The sequence below is a fragment of the Rhinichthys klamathensis genome, unplaced genomic scaffold (assembly GCF_029890125.1).
Source record: "Rhinichthys klamathensis goyatoka isolate OS25496 unplaced genomic scaffold, OSU_Roscu_1.1 h1tg000558l_1, whole genome shotgun sequence".
In the NCBI taxonomy this organism is placed as follows: domain Eukaryota; kingdom Metazoa; phylum Chordata; class Actinopteri; order Cypriniformes; family Leuciscidae; genus Rhinichthys; species Rhinichthys klamathensis.
In genome coordinates, this window is record NW_026607026.1 from 972,987 (window position 1) to 992,778 (window position 19,792).

At 36.2% G+C, this 19,792-nt stretch overlaps 1 protein-coding gene across 19 annotated transcripts in view; it reads right to left on the reverse strand.

Moving 5' to 3' along the window:
- Positions 1 to 19,792, reverse strand: part of LOC130073766 (unconventional myosin-IXb) — a 59,605-nt gene that overhangs the window by 25,582 nt on the left and 14,231 nt on the right. For all 19 annotated transcript variants that reach the window (XM_056239352.1, XM_056239348.1, XM_056239366.1 and 16 more), the window contains exons 2-4: positions 15,476 to 16,372; positions 4,495 to 4,589; positions 60 to 122 (exon numbers count right to left, since the gene is read on the reverse strand). In XM_056239352.1, coding sequence (XP_056095327.1) covers positions 60 to 122; positions 4,495 to 4,589; positions 15,476 to 16,312 — 995 coding nt within the window. In that variant the 5' untranslated portion in view covers positions 16,313 to 16,372. The remainder of the gene's footprint in view (positions 1 to 59; positions 123 to 4,494; positions 4,590 to 15,475; positions 16,373 to 19,792) is intronic.

Here is a 19,792-nt window from a genome sequence, read left to right on the forward strand (position 1 = left end):
GTCTCTCGACCCAAGCCTGGTTTTTGTTGCCAACTAGAAACGTCTTGAAAGCTTTTTACCTCTCGTTCTTCTCTCTGGAGACCAAGCGGGATTTCTCCAGCAGATATTTCTCCACCACAGCCCTGCAAGACAACGAGAAACGTCACAAACGTCACATGACAGCAGCTCTGTGTCATAAATCCGGCCTTCAAAAGCGCACAGATGTCAATCAAAGCGGCAGATGGCCTGAAGAAAACTCTCACTGCAGTGCAACAGGGAACACACACTTTATCCCATTCATTTTCCTCAGAAAGATCTTCGATTAAATGTTCGAAGACTCTAGATCTTTGATGAATCCCAACACTACAAACTTTGATTCAAAACAAAAGACTGTGTACTAGTGTCTAGTGTCCACTTAATGACCGTCATCCAATGAAGTGCACTGGGCCGGAGAACAATAGTGCCACTGAAAGCATCCGGACGGCTTTAATGACGTCTCTCAGGCTTTCTTTAGAGGAGCACGAGTACCATTAGGGGCTGTAACTCATGCTACACTACTATAGTACCAAATCAACTAGCTCTGTTTCCCGAAACCATTCTGTCGTAAATTGGTCGTTCAACCACGTTGGTTAATGATGTCATGATGTAATGAACCCGTTTGAGATTGAATTAATGGTGCGTTCACGTGCTATGGAAAATATGATATTTTCCACTTGGGAACTGGTATTTACCAGTGTGTTGCGTTCAAGTGCTTTTGTTGTCGTAATGTGATAAAAAGATTTTTTCATTTTTTTTCCGCATTTTTTCAAATACTCCGCAATTTCGCCGCATAAATTGCTGATTTCCGCGCAAAATATGCGGGGCTTGCATGATTTCATAATCCTCGCATTTTCCTCGCAAAAAAGTCACATATATCTGAGCAGAAAGTTGGAAAATGTTGCGTTTGCTTCACACAAGAGCAGCCGTTTCCCCTGTTAAATATTTAATTTATTCATTTTTACTGAAGTTGTAGCATATTCCTCTAGTAAAGCTACAGAACTTGTTTGACTCATCAATGTTTTGTAAGTTTGATGTGTTTATTAAGGTCTTGTAACGCGTTGTGTCAGGAGGAAAAATAGGGATCGCTCACAGACGAAGTTATTGCAGAGGCCAGACAGACTCACGGAGGCGATTGGCATCTCACAACTCGCACTTTATTCCCAAATCGAACTCTTATAACTGTCTGTCACACGTTCTACCGTCTACATCGGTACTTAATAAACAAAAGAAGATAAAAGTAGTATCATCAAACAGAAATTACCCGCACACATGGGGTGTTCGAGGCGCACATACAATATAATACAGGCAGTTCAACAGGGAGCGCGCAGCTCTTAAAGGGGCCACACCTTATTTCCACTCGTTACAGTCTGAAATAAAACAAGATGAGAAATTAAATATTCCAGCACTTTCTGTGATGTAGTACTAGGGGTGTGCGATATCACGGTTTTTGATCGTGGACGATTAAAATGTCTCCACGATCTGCTTTAGAAGAAATATCGTAGTATCGTGCATTTTATCAGTTGCAGTTCTGGCGCCGAGCTCCGTCTCAACAACAAATGTTAACGCAGAGGAACGGGACACTGCAGTCCACAGAAGTTCATTATTTGCATGTGCTTTAAAGCCTTGCTGGTTAAACATGTAATTCACGTGCTGATGCGCTGTTCTGACGTGTGCTTTCTGAGCGCATACACCCGAAGCACACGGGCACTAAAAGCCTGTCTAACAGCGTCTGTTTACTGGACTACGTTATAAGTTATCTTTCGAGTCTTATTGCGCTAATATTGTCAAATACACACAAGGTTCACATAAACAAAGTTGGTTATGTCTAAAGTGAAAGCAAACCGATGCAAACCGAAGAGAAAATCTGCTTGTCAAATGCGTGTATATTAGACGCGTTGCGTGCAACTCTTAAAGCGACAGTAGCCAGTTAGTAAACAAGCTGCCTCTTGTCCTTAAAGAGATAGTTCACCCAAAAATAAAAATTCTGTCATTATTTACTCACTCTAATGTTGTTCCAAACCTGTATTAATTTCTTTCTTCTGTTGAAAATAAGTTATTTGGAAGAATGTGGCTAACCAAACAGTTACTGGTCCCCATTGACTTCCATAGTAGGAAAACATATACTATGGAAGTCACTGGAGTACAGCAACTGTTTGGTTAGCCACATTCTTCCAAATAACTTTTATTGTCAACAGAAGAAAGAAACTTATTCGGGTTTAAAACAACTTGAGAGAGTAAATGATGACAATTAAAATGTTTGGGAGAACTATCCCTTTAATGTTAATAAAACAAAAAAACACAAATAGGAAATCACTCATAGCTCTTGACTGAGAACTTTAGTAGTAGCTTTAATAATAATCAATGTATAATTTATACAGTGAAGTCTATGTTGTGTTTTATTTTCGTATTTGTTCATTTAGCCGAATTACTTTCTTCAATGCTACTGTTAAATACCCCTACTGTAGCTGAACAAATAAAGCACTGTTTATTTCATTTGTATATTCAGTTGTGTATGCTTAATGTGTATCTTTGTTCCTAATTCTTAATAACAAAGAAAATAATGATAAAGATTTTTATCTACGCCACTTTGGCCTAAATGTCTGCCTTTTTTCTTTTGTTACCTATAAGGCTTTTTTTTTAAATAGGGACATTAGTTTGGCTGTAATGCTCAGTCACTAGCAAATTAGTAAAACCAACATGAAAAAAAATCGTGATAAAATCGTTAATCGTGATTTTCCTGAAAAAAATCGTGATATGATATTTTTGCCATATTGCCCACCCCTATGTAGTACGCTTGCTTATCATAGGAAGTAATAAGACAGGACCCTTTACATTAAGGTAGTAGCCTAGTGAGAACAGGGTGTTGGGGGAATCACTTTTTTTTCTCTTTTTCATCAAACCGCAGTTTTTGCAAGTTCCCGCAATTTCATCGCAAAAAATTGCATAAATATCCCGCATATTCCATCGCATTTTTAAAGAAAACGGGCCGCGTAATCAAGGATTTTTGCCCGCAACAATCACAAAAAAACACCGTGTTTTTCTGGAAGGACTGATTCACGACTCTCGCGTTGCTCTCCGCCATTTTGAAAAGGTCAAAGGTTATCTCATCACGGCAACTCGTGCATCAAAATATTCTACGAGCTGCCCAGTGGAAAATACCACATGAGGGGGTGTTCATGTGCATTTTCCACAATTACCATAGCACGTGAACGCACCATAACGCGAGATGTTTTGCTATAAATTACGAACATGGCATCTATTTGTCATTTTTCTCAGTTATTTCGATTTATTTCCAGATTCAATCATAGGCTCGTTCTTACATAGTGAGCAATGCATGTTCGCACACTCTTCAAAAACTGCTGCAAATCTCTTGACAAACTAAAAGACATTTGTATAAAAGATAAAGATTGCACTGTATGTCAGCTTGCTTATTTTGCTCAAGATAAGGATTTATTAAGTCCACATGTTATAAAAACTAGAAACTCTCTTCTAACCACAGGTCAAAATGCCGTCTGCCGGAGTTTCGCATACTTTAGGCCACTTAATAAAATATATTTCTCACTTACACACTTACATCTCTGTGATAATGTAAACAGCTGAGAAATAAATGTTTAACAGTATATTGGATCCGTGCATCGGCTCTTAAAGTGACAGCGGCCTAATATTCCATGTTTTTATTAAAATAATTTTGTATTTATTTATTATTTATATAATACATTTATTCTTTCATTTATATATATTAAAATAATTTATTTATATATTATATTTGATTAATATTCATTCATTGATTCATTTAATTATTTATTTATTACCTGGACATGGTTTTCATGAAACTCAAAAACTTTTTTTATTGTGCTTTTTTTTATGTACACTGCATAAGGGCTAAACTCACCTGGAAGTAAATATTAATATATAAATATATATATATATATATAATATAAATATTAAACTGGTCATGTAAATCGAAAATGTATATAATTATATTTTAAATGTTTTTTTTTTAATTAAATGTGTTTATTTATTAAATGTTTGTATTTATTATTACATTTAGTTGTTTTTATTGCATTTATTATAAATTTTGTATATGTTATGATTTTTTATTATTTATATGTAACATTTATTAATGTATTTAATATTAATTTCATGAACTCGTCTGCAAATCGGTTCAATATAAAAGCGGTTATGCGACTTTGAAGAATGCGTATAAAAAGAAAGCTAGTTCTTTGAATTGGAGTGAGTTGCCCAGACTGAACAATCGAGCGGAGGAGGAACCATGGCAGATCCACTGGTTCCTTAATTGTGTTTAGACAGCGTCTGCCAGAGTGCAGGAGGAAGTGATGCGTATGCCGGAGTGTGACGTCGGGGGCAGATGGCAGGGTGTGTGTGTGTGTGTGTGTGTGTGTGTGTGTGTGTGTGTGAGAGTGAACAGCAGCTGATAAGAGCTTCAAAGCCCAGGGTCAGTTTCTGAAGGCTCACCCTCGCACCACTCCGCTCTCGAGGTAATTGACCTGGATGAACTTTCCAAACCGGCTGGAGTTGTTGTTGTGGGCCGTCTTTGCGTTTCCAAATGCCTGTTGAGAGAGAAAAAAAAAAAAGTAAAATTATACGTTTTAGTTTTGCTTATTTTACTAGAAGATATGCGTACAAGTTGTGCTCAGAATTAATGGCACCCTTGGTAAATATGATCAAATATGGCTGTAAAAATAAATAAATCTGCATTGTTTCTGCACAATTTTTTTTTGTGCAAAAATCAAACCTTTCATTGAAGTAAAATAATTGAAAGTGCGGGGGAAATCACATTATGAAATACATGTTTTAAATTATAAATGATCATATTTAGCAGGGGTGCCAATAATTCTGACCACAACTGTATATGCATTATTTTTCAAATGCGAAGTTAAACTTATAATCTTTAAAACTTTTTGTTAAAGACAAATCATAAAAATGGGTGTTCTTAATTCAAAACATTAAAAATTATGTTAATTATAAAAACATTATTATAATTATTAAAATTTTGTATAATAATAGAATTTATTATTATTATTATTATGATCAATTATTAACAAAAAAAAATTGAAATAATAGCTAAAAAACAATAAACTGTTTACATTAACTTATATTATTGAAACATTATTATTAATTATGATCATTATTGCTATTATTCTGTAAACAATACTTATTTTTACTATTAAAAAAATAGAAATTATAACAATAGATACAAAAAAAATTCTTAAAAGAAAATATTTTTAGTTAAAACATTATTAGCACTATTTTTATAATTATCATTAAATTACTTTTACAGGGTACCCCCAGGATCCTCCAACTTAAATTCAAGGCTTTTTAAGACCTTTTTAATACCATTTCAAATGAAATTCAATGCCAACTTCGTACCCATTCCGACAGAAGTATGAGGGGAAAATGTCAAATCTGTATACAATTTAAACCCTAGAAACTCATTATGTACAAGGCTACTTGAATTAAATAAAACATTTTACTTAAATTATCAGTCATATTTAATACATACGCAACAGCATTGTAGCGCGCAAGTGTATGTAGGCCAGTGTTAATTTTGGCAGCCATTTTTGATTTACGAAAATGCTTATTGGTCTTAATCACATTTGAGTCATCCAGTTTTTTATAGTTGTAGTTGACGAAAAGTCTTTGCATTTTTTGTCAACTTTTAGTCAAACTGCAGTTACTTTACAGGTAGTTATTTTATATGTAGTCTTTAGACAGAAAATGTCATAATAATTATTCTCTCTAGGCCAATTCAATTAAGCTTATGATAAATTATTGACATTGCACTCTTTAGCAGTAGCACTTGTGCAGTTCTACATAATTTGGTTCTCCAATGTTTTAGAGTGCCGTACCCCCTGGTGCAGTCACACCTTTTCTATTAAGGGACAAGATTTGCCGCCTTTAATACATTTTTCCATTTCATTTTTTTTCCTTTGTAATACCTTAAAATAATAATAATAATAATAATAATAATAATAATAATGCTTTAAATAAAACAATGTTCATTAAATTTGCAATGTTAAAAAACATTAAAATCGCCAGTAGGTGGCAGTACCTCACTATCTTTATGAGTGAGTCTTTGAGTCATTCATTTATTGAATCTCACGATTCGTTCAAAGCCACATATTTCGTTGCAAAACAGAGCAAGCCTGACAATGCCGTTTTAAATGTAGTACATCACTTAATGTTACCCTTTTTTCTTTTCTTTTTTACTGTTGTATAAAATCAATGTCACATTTGAAATCGTGTGGATATTCGGGAAACATATTGCATTCTTGCTCATGAACACTGGTGGATATCAGCCTGCATTTTGATCGCAGATTTAGTCGTACAAACAGCGCAAGCGGCTCGTGACAGAACACAGACCGACTGAATGACACTTGAATTTAAGTAGAACATCTTAAATAAAGATCGCTGAACTCCAGCTTGTCTGTGTTTTCAGATCATCCGCGCTTCTTCAGCAGTGTAGAGAGAACGCGCGCGCATGGTTGCCAGATACTATTGAAAAGACCGGGTAGAAAATATGTTCTTTTAACAGAAAAGCTCTTATTTGGGGTTTAAATTCTGTCATTTGTGGCCACAGCGCATTCAACTAGGCTAGGTACTATCTTGTTCTGTACCTCACTTGCCTAGTAACCATAGTAACGGGTGCGCACGCGATCGCTTTTTCTGCTATGACGTGGAGCGCGAGGTGCACTCAAGGCTGCATTTTTCCATTTCGAATTAGTATAGTTAGTAAGTTAATTTTGTTACGGTATGAACTTAATCCTAGCAAAGGCAAAAAAATATATAAGACCTTTGTAACGAAATCCAAGACTTTGTATACTAAATTCAAGGCTTTTAAGGCCTTAATTTGAGATGATCAAATTCAAGACTTTTTCAAGGCTTTTAAGACCCGCGGGTACCCTGTTTTAATAAGAAAAAAAAGTGTTATTATTTCTATACATAATCATAATAATTATTCTTATTACAAATTATTTTGAATAAAAATACAAATCAATATTAAAAGAAATAGACTATTTTAAAACCAATACAAATGTATTATTAATAAAAACAATTAATTATGACTATCATTATTTGAATAACAACAATAATAATTCTTAATGCAATTACCAATTATTAATAATGAGACAGGATTAAAATGCGAAAATTAGAATACATGTCATAAAACTGTATATTTGTTTTTTAAACAAAACACAAAACCAAATGTAAAAAAATATATATTGAAACAGTCGATAAAGACAAGAGGAACATGGTCTAATCATAAATAAGATTAAATCACGTTTCAGATGCAAATAACTAAATGCAAAGTGCTGTGACTCCTGGTGTTATCATGGCCTGTACAGTCACATGACCTCGTCCACAGTCACACCTCGCCCGTGTGAAACGCTGAGATTAACGCGTCTCTGGCGAGGACCTTCCCTCGCGGAGGAACAGTGTTCGCCCAGATCGCCCAACAAAAGCCCTGTCCCGGGGGAGAGAGGCTCTGTGCATGTTAAAGAGAGAGAGGCTTTGTGCCAGACACCAGTGGAAAACACACGGGGGAGGGGAAGGGCTCGAACCTCATTAAGATTCCCTGCAGTCGACCTTTGACCCCTCTCACCACACACACACACACACACACACACCACTCCATAAAGGGAACGCTCAGTGTATAGTGTAGCCAATCAGGACGGCTGAACTGCCACAAATTAGCATTCTGTCACTGTTTGCTTGCTCTCATGAGGAAGACCAAACTAGAAACTTCATGCAAGTCTTTCCTAGCAACAGTCAAGCTCCAGAAGCATCAGCTGTGCATATTCTCCAATAGCTCTCCGATATTACACACAAAGCCATTTCCAGTGGGTTTCCCTCCAGCTAATACACTCAGGTGTACAATTTGTGATGCTTTATTGTCGCCTTAATTTATGTTTATGTCAATACCCAAAATCTCACATGGACTAGTTTTATGATGCTTTAATTTTTTTTTTTTTTTTTGAGATTGACAGATGTGGTTAATATAAACCGTTGAAGAATGGAAAAGAACGACATGAAGATTTCTCAAATTAATAAAAATATAAACATTTAATAGAGTAAATAAATACTGCATAAATAGCTAAATAGGCTACATAGAATTAAACCAATAAATATAAATTAGCAAATAAATAAGTAAACAAATATCTAAATATATCAAATGACTTGAGTATATAAAAATGCGTAAACCAATATAAAGACTAAAAAGCAAAAAATAAATAAACATGAAAATAAAAATAAATAAATACACCAATAATTAAATAAATTAATCAGTGAATAAGTACCTAAATAAATAAACATAAAATTAATAAGCAAATAAATGACCAAGTAAATACATCATAAATGCATAAATGTAAATTTTTTAAAAATGACTAAGCAAATAAAACTAAATAAATAACTGTGAATAAAATAAGCAAATAAATAAATAACCAAGTAAATTAAAATAAATAAACAATGACTAAGTAAATGTATAAATCCATATAAAATAACTAAATAAAAAAATAAAAAAGTAAAAAAAAAATCAGTTACCAATAAATAAAGAAAAACTTTCTAAGTAGTTAAAAATAAATGATCGATATCTATACATCTAATTTATCTATAAGGTTCTCATCTCAAGATAACACAATCAAGCATTTCGACATGTTCATGAAGTAAGTTCATGAGAATGTCCATAAGAAGAAGAAAAATCACAAGATTCATTGAAAAAAAAAAACACAGAAGTGAAAGAATTTCCCGCAGTCAGTTGACTGGATTTGACAGTCACTGGAAAAACAAAGCAACACACTTCACTATTATATATAATAATAATAATAAATATATATATATATAAATATAGCTGCGAGCAGCGATTACGGGCCCAAGCCGGTGGCACCGCAACCCTGGTGCCTTTAGTTACCTAAATACACTATTATATATAATAATAATAATAATAATAACTTCACTCCTGCAGTTCAGATTGAAACATGTCTCCACACACTCGCTGTGATTGGCTGAGGGACTCGAGAAGAGCATTTTTCCGAGTGTCGCAACACAAACATGCGGAGTCCTTCTTCTGCCAGACACGGGAAAGGAAATAAAAAGGGGTAGGGGGGAAGACAGAAACCTGCCGACCTGTCGGGACTAGTTCTTATTCCTGCTGTTACTCGGGAGTCAGCAGCCCGCCGTGGATTTCCACGAGAACGCCGCAAGCCTCTCGTTCCGTACAGAAACTACAACATCAACAACAATAAATACCATTGAGCTTAACTGAGATTTGAGCAGAAGCAGGGGCCGAAAACTTCACTAAAACAACAACAACAACAACAACAGCATCTGAAAATGCCCGAAAATAAACGTGTGGGGGGAGGGGTGGGGGTACATATTTATATGAATTTAATCAATATTAAAATGTTAATAAAAACAACATTTATTTTTATAACAATAAAACTAATATTAATTATATATAAATAATATAATTTTATTGTTTATTATTTGCATTAGATATATACAGTTTTTTTAACATTTAAATGTTAAATAATTAAATTATTATTATATTATAAAATGTATTACAAATTATTTAAATTAGATTTATACAAATTATAAACATTTATATTAAATTAATCCATTTTATATTTATGCAATAATAATAAATCATTTATATAATTCATATCGTTTATATATACACACACACATATCTATAATAAATACAAAATAAACAAATAGATATAATATATAATATATAGTATTATAATTATTAAATTATTATACAAATAAATTATTAAAATAAATGTTATATTCATATAATAATAATTGCAATTTAAAATATAGTAATTTATATTATAGATTCCTATACTTACTATAAAACTAATAATAATAAATATAAATAATATAATTGATATTGTTTATATATGATTTATATATAATAAATATAAAATGTCATTCAATTATTATTAAATTATACATAATTTATATCACATATATAATAATAATATATACGCATTATAACAGTTATTAATATTACATTTATTAAAGTTCTTTTAATTATTACTGAATTATTTATTTGTGTGCGTGTGTACATATTTATTTTATTATATGTACATATACATCTATTTGTGTGCAATGGCATACATGGTAAATCCAAGATTTTTTTTCTATTTAGATCACAAAACAACTTTAAATAACTCAAAACAAACTATTCTTTTTTACATGTATTGCTGCCAGAGCTGCACGGTCACCCGTCTGGTTTGACGGCCACTGAAATCTAAGTCATCCCTACAATGCATCACGAATCAACAAAGGCCTTATTCTCAGTGAGATTTTCATAAAAAGGCCAGTAGAATCCTATTACTCACCAATAACACTATGGGACACTCACATGACTGTTAAATATAGAGCAGCTTCTCCTTTTACTCCCGGAGCAATGAAATCGTCCAAATATCAGGCCAAGACAATCTCGCATCTCAAGTGAACTGTATGACTTCATTCTTGTTTCTGCCTCTTCAGCATAATCACAAAAAGACGACTCCGGATGCCTTTGTTCGGTGTTATTATGATATCGTGTTAGCTGGTGACAGCGTGTACGAGCGCTAATTGAGATCACGGACACAATGGCATATAAACAAACAGAATGAGGCATCAATTCATTAGCTCACACTAACAAACAAACTACATCTGTACATTTTCTAACTCTAAATACTAGGAAAAGAAAGCTAATGCTAATGACAAGCTAATGCTTGTCCTAGCATAAGCACCAATTAGCTATACCTTTAAGGAGTGCTCTCAAGAAAAATAGTGTGCGCAAATCACACAATCAAGACCTGAATCCAGACTTTGGCTGTTTGACTACAGTGTATTAAGCCATTTAGATCTTTAAATTAACAGACGCTTATTTCCAGCAACCTGGAAATTGTAGACAATTGAGATCTCAGGCCTTCAATGAGCCTTTAATGACAGAATGGGCTATTTCATTTTTCAAACTTTTCCACATGTCGACATCCCACGTGTCTTGTTACAGTTGTACCACCAAAAATAGCTCAGACCATCTCATAAGCCAAAGTCCTCACAGGACCAACACAAAGCCGAGAGATAAACAATGGCCACAAAATAGCCATTACAGCTTCCTGAGGAACAATATGCTGACTCTAAACACCCTGTGTGCAGATCGGCCAATGAGGGAGTGAAGTCTCTACAGCTACCACTTCCCGTTGCAAAAAAAAAAACTACTTCCTGTTGAGGTGATCAGCCAAAGGGAACTTCCTGTCTGTGGGCTGCAGAAGCATTACTTCAGAGAGGACTCATATTAGCATTACCTGTGAACGAAACCCTCACTGTTCTCGGCAATGCCTGAAAAACAGAGAGCAGGGGTGTTTGCAGAGACGTCCTGTTGAACAGATAAAAAAAAAAAAAGCCCTTTGCAGGGTCTGTGGCAAAAAAAACTCTCCTGTTATCTGATACTCAATGACGTAATGCACTAAAAAGCCACTTGGATCTGGAAGAAAACCACATTTTTGGCTTGATGGATTCCCAACTGTTCTCCTGCAGGGCATTTCAAGAAGAATGTGCCACATAAATAGGTCACTCACCGGAGATACTTTTTTCTAGTTTTTAGTATGCATGCAATGATGCGAAGGTCAAATATGCATTCAAACAAAGCAATACGGTTTTAGGAGGGGATTACGAAAGAGTGCAGCTCCGGTGAAAAGGCGAGCAAAACCGGTCGGACGTGCTGGTCAACGATAATTGATGCCAAAGATCTCTGTTTACATCATAAAAATATGCATGTAGAAGCGGAGACAATTATGTGCAGCTTTAAAAAACGTTGTGTCACAGTCCATGAATTTGCTTTTAATACAGTTTAAAGACAAAACTATTTGCTACATGGGTGAGGCTTTTCAGTAGGTGACAATAAATGGTTTCCATCCACCTATTTTTATGTGCATTTTGGAATATCGCATGAAAAAACGCCAAGATAAACTTGATTTCTAAAAATCCACATTAAAAACAATTATGCACTCAGATGAGTCGGATAAATATTCTATCCGATAAGAAAACAAGCGCAAAAACTACGACGGAAACACATTTACTGAATACATTCCTCAATGCGCATCAGAAAAGTCATGTGACTTTGTAACGCCATAACTGGACTAACCAGCAGACTGATCTCAGTGCCAGCGTCTGAAATGCCTAAGCAAAGTCTGTCAACGTGGTTTAGTATAATTACCTTCCAGAACTGTCTTACACGACTGCATTCAAACAGCAGGCATCCACCTCCGACAGCAAGATAACTTTATCTCGTTTCGCCTGCACGTTCTAAGGCGCCGGAAATGATAAACGAAATTATTATATATATTTGCTTCTATATATATATATGGGATATTTAGCGCCAGTTTATGACGATTTTGTTCTCTTCGGCCCACTGGCTTTATTCGCAAATGTTTAATGTGATATTGCAATTTTGCACATTTGTTAAAGCAGCACTAAGTAGGAATTCCGTTTTTGTCAAACAGCGACCCCTAGAGTCGCTGTGGAGTACTTGTACTGTCATGAATAGCACTCACGCAGAGATGGCTCGCACTCACGGCCGGATCCCCTCCCCCTGTACACCGGTACCTGTTCAGTAGGATGGACGCTGTAACGAGTGGAAATAAGGTATGGCCCCTTTAAGAGCTGCGCACGCCCAACTCCACATGTATACGCCGCCGGGTTATTTCTGTTTAATGCTCATTTTATCAGAATTTTATTATATCTGTTTTTTGCCGTAAAGCAATTCGTTACCTCGCGAGACCTGATATCACACGATACTTCCTAACACTGAGGCCGGCGGCTCGCCGGCCCAAAGTTGCAAGGGTGGTTTTGCGGCTCACAGGCAGCAGGGGGGTGCGAGACGACCACCATTCAACACGAAATCAGTAATATAAACATTACAATGACTCTAAAGCTGTTCGGTTAAGGTAAAAAGTTACTTAGTTCACCTTTAAATTCCCAACTTTGATTGGAATACATAGCTAATTAGAACCAGTTATCTATCATCTAACTGGGACTAACATGCTGACGGTGGACCTTGTTGTCCAAAAGGATAGAAATGGGAGTGCAACAAAGCTCAGTGGATTTATCCGTCCAAGTGACACGTGAAAGCCTGGACTAGAAGAAGGAACTTTGCATTAAACCACATATGGTAACATTTCTCTCCAATACAACGGAAAGAATAATAAGTGGAATATTGTGTCCTTTTCTAACAAATCAGCACCAATTGATAGTCTTGAAAGATGGATGAGACAAACGAACTTCATAAGACCATAAAAGGCAGAGAAACCTCAAGGAGATCTGATTCCGATCATTGAGACCAGAACAAAGCTCCATCCAGACGTTTTCAATGTTCAATTGACCAGTTTCACAGGCTGCTTCTCACCACAAGCGAAGACGCAGGAATATTTGGTTATGAAGCCTCAAGACACGTCTGCCAAGGGACAATGACTATGCTGACTGCAGGGAAATGACTTCTAGTTTTCAAAAACCACAAAGACGGAGGCAAGCGTCAACACAAAACTTGCCCCCTTTCATCTCTTCCAGGACTTGCTACGCGAGTGAACTTTGCTCTGATATAAGGGGGCTGAGATAAGAAACAAACACCAAAAGGTTTCACATGATATCATGTTGTGTACAGAAAACTTTCTGAAGTACAAAGAAGAGATGTGAATCTCGGAAGCCACGTGGGTTGGTTTTGTACCTAATAAATTGCCTGATAGATAACTTCACATGCAAGGGTGATATCTGGATAGGGCTGCACAATCTATTGAAATATTGCAATATGCATATCACAATGGCTGATCACACTGCTCTTGACTGAATAACTTTTGTATCTTTAATAAGAATCAGTGTATATTAAAAGACTAAGCAGTTTTTTTTTTTTTACATTTGATTATTCAATTTCTGTTAAGTTAACCTAATATAGGCCTACTTGAAACCCTAAACCCCCTGGTTTACATTTGACATTAAAATTACATTTACTTTTTATGTAGCTAAGCTACAATAAAACACTGCTGTTCGATTTCAGAAATTGCAGGGATCCTTCTCACAAAAAGAATGTGATAAGTTTAATTTAAATTTATTTTACACACTTAAAAGCATTATCATATTGCACATCGAATATCGCATAATTTAACAAGTTATCGCATATCACATTTTTCTTCAATATCATGCAGACCTAAATCCGGATATTCCAATTTTACAATATAATCTGAATAAAGCCTCTAGACGATAACCCTTGTGCTTTGAATATTTCATGACATTACTCTAACCTTTCTCCAAATGCACTCTTTGCGAGAGTTTCGCACAAAGCAAGGGTTACCACTACCATAAACCGCCATGAGATCAGGGATGGGGAAGGGGTTCTGCTGAAATTTTGCAAAATAACAGAATGTGCTTGAACAGGTTTATGGGACCAAGCAATAATTTTACAGCAAGAGACAAAACAACAAGAACTGCATGAGACACAGCCCCCTGAGGAAAGCCTCAAGATGTAGGTTTGCCGGTACTGCAACATGAGATATGAAAGTAAGGCAAGTTGCGACCCCACGTTTCAAGCACAGGCTTGTAAGAAAGCACACTGTAAATAACTGATCTAAAGAGTTACAGTTTACAGTGAAGACTGAGAGACCTGTGGGTAAGCTGTCATTATGGTTGTTACAAAGCATTGTTCAAAGTAGAGTGCTTTTCTAGAGCCTATAATTCCAACCAAAAAGCCATTTTTTAGAAACAAGTTTACAAGGATTCAAAATCATGCACTAAATGCATACAAATACTACACAAACACCCAACTTTGGCAATCAAATTTAGAGTTATTACATGTCCCTACCATTTTAAGGGGTTGGCAAGTCCTAAGGTTGACAACTACAAACGGCAAACCCATCAACTGACTTCGTTTTTCTTCACCCTTTTAATACCTTACAACAAAACATGTGAAAGTTTTTAAAACTCAAGAGGCTTGAGCTTAAAGTCTGCACAGAGTGAAATGTAAGACGACCTTTAGAAACAGTTTTCAACCATCCAACATCCCCAAATCCTCAAACAAATCTTCTGATCCCCAATTTAATTATTGTAGGCCTGCCTTGCGAATGTTCAACATACCGTGCTTTTCCACACACTCCAATTTCAACCAAAGAGAAATTTTGTGGAAGTGAGTCTCCAAGGGTTCAAAGTCATGCATAAATCTGATGCATAATGCTTAAATAAAGATAAAATACTTCACAAGAAAACCCAACATTGACGATCAAATGTGTGATTCTTACATGCTATTATTATTTTTGGGGGTTGACAAACCCACCAATTGACTTATTTTACCCTTCCAATACACTAGAACATAACATCTGATTGGTTGGCAGAATTCCCTTACGAATGTTGTGAAACATGCAACCAAACCCCATTCGTATCAAGGTGTTGATAATCTTACCTCAAGCACAGGTCCTGCACCCAAGATGGTTCGTTCCACGCCGCTTGCATAACCCTTCTGACTGAGGGCCGTCAAGCAGTGAATGAGGAAGTTAGTGCTTTGCGTTTTGCCCGATCCACTCTCTCCTGAGATAACGATACACTGGTTGACGTGCTTGCGCAACATGGCATAGTAGGCCACATCGGCAATGGCGAAAATATGGGGTTCCAGCTTGCCCAACTGGTGGTTTTCGTACATTTTGACGTATTTGGGGTTGTAAATGGGCAAGAACTTAAAGGGGTTGATGGCAACGAGAATGCTGCCAGCGTACGTGTAGATCTTCTTCTTTTGAAAGCGATTGCGAAGGTTATCCAAGATGCTGTCCTCACTGAGGACCGGAAGGTTGCAGAGGTCCTCAAAGTCCTCCTGCTTTGGTGGGAGGAAACCCCGAGCAACCAGTCGCTTGGCCTCCTGCTCATTTGCCACGGCGGGCAGGTGCACATAGCGGATGGAGCCATCACAGTTTCGCTCCTGCAGGAGAAAGTAAAACCCCTCGTTCCGAGAATGCTGTTCCTGGGCTTTCCTCGGCCAGAGAAGGACCCTGTGCACTGGAATATCGGTCGATTCCAGCACCCACTCCTCCCCGCCACACTCCTTCACCTCCGCCAAGACATATCGCTTGCTGGCGTCCAGTCCGAGGACCGCTGCCACATCTTGGATGACGGTAGCTGCGGTGGCCTCCTTGGTGACTCTGACTGTACAGCACGACGCCGTCTCTCGAGCCAGTCGGGGGTATATCTGAAGATCGTAGGCCTTTCCATCTTGGCTAGTCGTCCCATCGCCATCTTTGACACTCATTCTGACTCAGGACGAGCCCCTTCAGCATTACGTACTGCCTTCGCAACCACCATCTAGCACCTGGAAAAGAGGATGCAAGGAATTAGGCCTGCGACTAACAACTAACATGAGTGATTAATCAATTATTTCTTTGATTAAGCATTCTGCAAAATAATCACTTTACTTTGAGTACATAAACATACAAATATGATTACAGTAAAATAAGCAACAGACTGGCATTAAAACACCTCTCAACTACATTGAATATTTGCAGAACACCCTGTGGCCATTTTTCAAATGTATATTGTTTAGTGCTATCAAATCGATTCGCGATCAATCGCATCTAACATAAAAGTTTGTAAATATATGTGTGTCTCTAAGCACACATTTACAAACTTTTATGTTATTTGTACAGATGTTCACACTACAGAAAAGCAACATTTATTGACGAAGGTTGTCCTTGACAGCACACAGAGCCAACCAACCAACCAACAATGTCATTTGTCAACAACCATTTTAAGTGATTTTATTGATTAGTAATTGCAGTCCTACATTATGTACTGGCCTACTTTGTTTCTATTTAACATTCCACTTTCTGCTTTGAAACAAGTTCCAGCAAGTCTCATTCATCTCGATTAGATCAATCATTTGTAAACAAGCTTCTGGATTTAATTAAACGGAGATAAGATGCCATTACCATTATTTGGATGAACCTATCGCCCCATCCCTTATTTGTCAGGCCTGCAGCTCTCCATCTGACCTGATTATTCATGGCATCTGACTCAGACTAAACAGTTCCTTTATTTAATCTCCCTAAAGCGTGTCCCTGCAATAAACTCTGATCACGAGTGGAAATTGTATCTGTATAGCAAAGAGTCTCACAGGAAACTGTGGTCACGGTTATAGTCTGTGTGTTGCCGTGAATCTGCCCCCTCATCCAAGCTAGCAATACACAGCACATCTCTATAAATATACAGTACAAAGCCACAGCTGCTACATCATAGGTGTCAATATCGTCATAGCAAATGCATCCCTGCATAGCAACATAAAGGGGTATCTCTCAAATAAGTCGATGTGAAATCAAAATGGACACCATTTACTTTCTTACTGCACACAATGCAATACATTTTCATGTTTTCATATGGAAATCTCCATGGAAATCAAGTCCTGTTCGGCATTCACTCAGAAATAAGTCACATTACAGAAGTACAATGTTTTGCGAATGCTTTACAAGGCCACATGCTCCCAAAGGCTTCTTGAAGAACCAAAATCTGACCTACCAATCTAAGCTTATCCAACACCATTTATTTAATTTTCAGATTACTGAATTTTGGCTTGGCAGAGTTATTTCTATGCGGCGGAACAAACGATGCAGAACACTGTACGCTTGTTATAATTGTAAATTTACGGATACAAGTTATTTCCTGGAAAGACGAGAGCCAAGTGTCTTAAACAGCTGTCACCTTGTATTGAGCAAAATTAAGTTAATCTGGAAAATCCTTGCGAATGAATGGATGTATTTTCTGATGGCTTGTCATAGTGGTGCATCCACTGAGACTAACATTTTTTATCTAAGATCAAATCAAACCATGAGGGGGTCAATAAACTAGCCCAAAGTGTGCTTTTTTTTATTCGTTATATTTCCTGTTTTGTAAAGTAAATGAAAAAATAAATACTAGCTGAATTTGCTGGTAAACAATGGCTAAATGTGAACCTAAATGTCTGTAAAATAAACAGTGAAACTGTCTAAACGTTTCTCAGATGGGTGAAAGTAGGCCATCCTCCTAACTTGGCTGTTCACCATAACCAGAATCAATAAAACCCCAAGGCATGCATAAAGCCTGGGACCACAAAAACAGCATCATCATTACGCCTCATTTTGAGCTGGTCTGAAATAGAAAAGCCAAACCAGGTTAACTCTTCTCAAAGCAGAAATTGAGACCAGAGGGAGAAGGGAAAAATAACTAACATGCAACACCATCAAGGGAAAGAGTAGAGTTAATATATCTCGGTCATGTTTCAGAGAAAGTCGATAACTTATAAACTTTAAAGACAGCCTTACTGTGAGCTACGACGTTGTTAATCCATAGTATTTGGTTTTGTTGAAGCCTTTAGCCAGCATTATTTCATCTTAGTTTTAAAATAATCTTGTTTAACAGTGGATTTGGTGTTGAAAAACTGCACTACCCATGATGCTGTACAGAAAAATCATATCGTTAGCTCCACCCACTCCCATGAAGCACTCATGAAGCTCTCAAAATAATCAAATATTTGAATATATATGCATATTTTGCAATAAACTTTTGCAAACTAAAAATATTTTTATAATTCTAAACAAGAGGATGGAAAGGCGTAGCGCCAAAAATTAGTCCCAAACTGATGAGTGATGTCTTCTTGCAGTGCCTAGATCCAAAAGGAAATCAAAAATAAGAAAAAAGAGATCCACACACGAATATGGGCCAAAAAGCCCACGGGATTTTATTGTCCATGGAGGCCACAAATAAAGTGCAAAAGTGCACGTCCCTACAGAGTATATTCCTCATTCAAGCCCAAACGATATAGACATTTTTGTTAAAAAATCCATTTACATTCCATCCATTCATAAATGGATTTTTGTCTAATCGTGTGACGTGTAGGGATGATGAGAATAATCTTTTGTGATATTCAATAATGGGAAGGAGTATATGTATATTCATATAAAAAAAATTTGAATAGAGGATTGTTGTGATATGTACAGTATATACAATGATGTAGACTATTGATTTGTATATGGGATCAAATCAGACTCCGGTATGTTACATGGATTCCGGTAATAAGTTTTTAAATGACCGCAGGTGTACGCTTGGTAACACATGACACTGATGAAGGGTTGAACCCAAAAATGTTTTGCATTCCTGCACTTTTTTTGTGGCCACTGGACAATAAAAATTTTTGTGGCCACTGGACAAAATTTTTTTTTTTTTGCTTCATATCAAAGTTTTTTAGTGTTATGATTCACCTCATAGCGGATTGGCTTTTGAGCTTTAAAACTAAAAAAAAAAAAAAATCCTATGGTATTTAACATGCATCTAAAAAGCTATGCATAATGCAAAACAACCTAGTGAGCTGCCTTGCTAGTCTACAACCTACAAAGGGAACATTCTAACGGAAGCTGAACATATTTTGAACATTCTAAATAGATCATGTGACATACAAATAACGCAAACTGACTCCAACAGTCTGATGTTAGCATGTTGCTAAGCTAATGGCACAACACTTTAAAAAAAGTATACATTACACCTAAATATAAGGCAAAACAGTCATTTCTAATAATTCTGGACATTTAAAAAATTATATGTTTTAATACATTTTTAAAATGTCCACCAATTTCAACTGAAAAACTTGTTTAGTTGCTTCTAGTATCATCAAATTGGCTTTATAAGTCAAATTTAACTTAAACTATATTAAAATGACTTAACTTCAAGTTGAATCTCGTATAACAAAAAAGTTGAAATTGCTAAA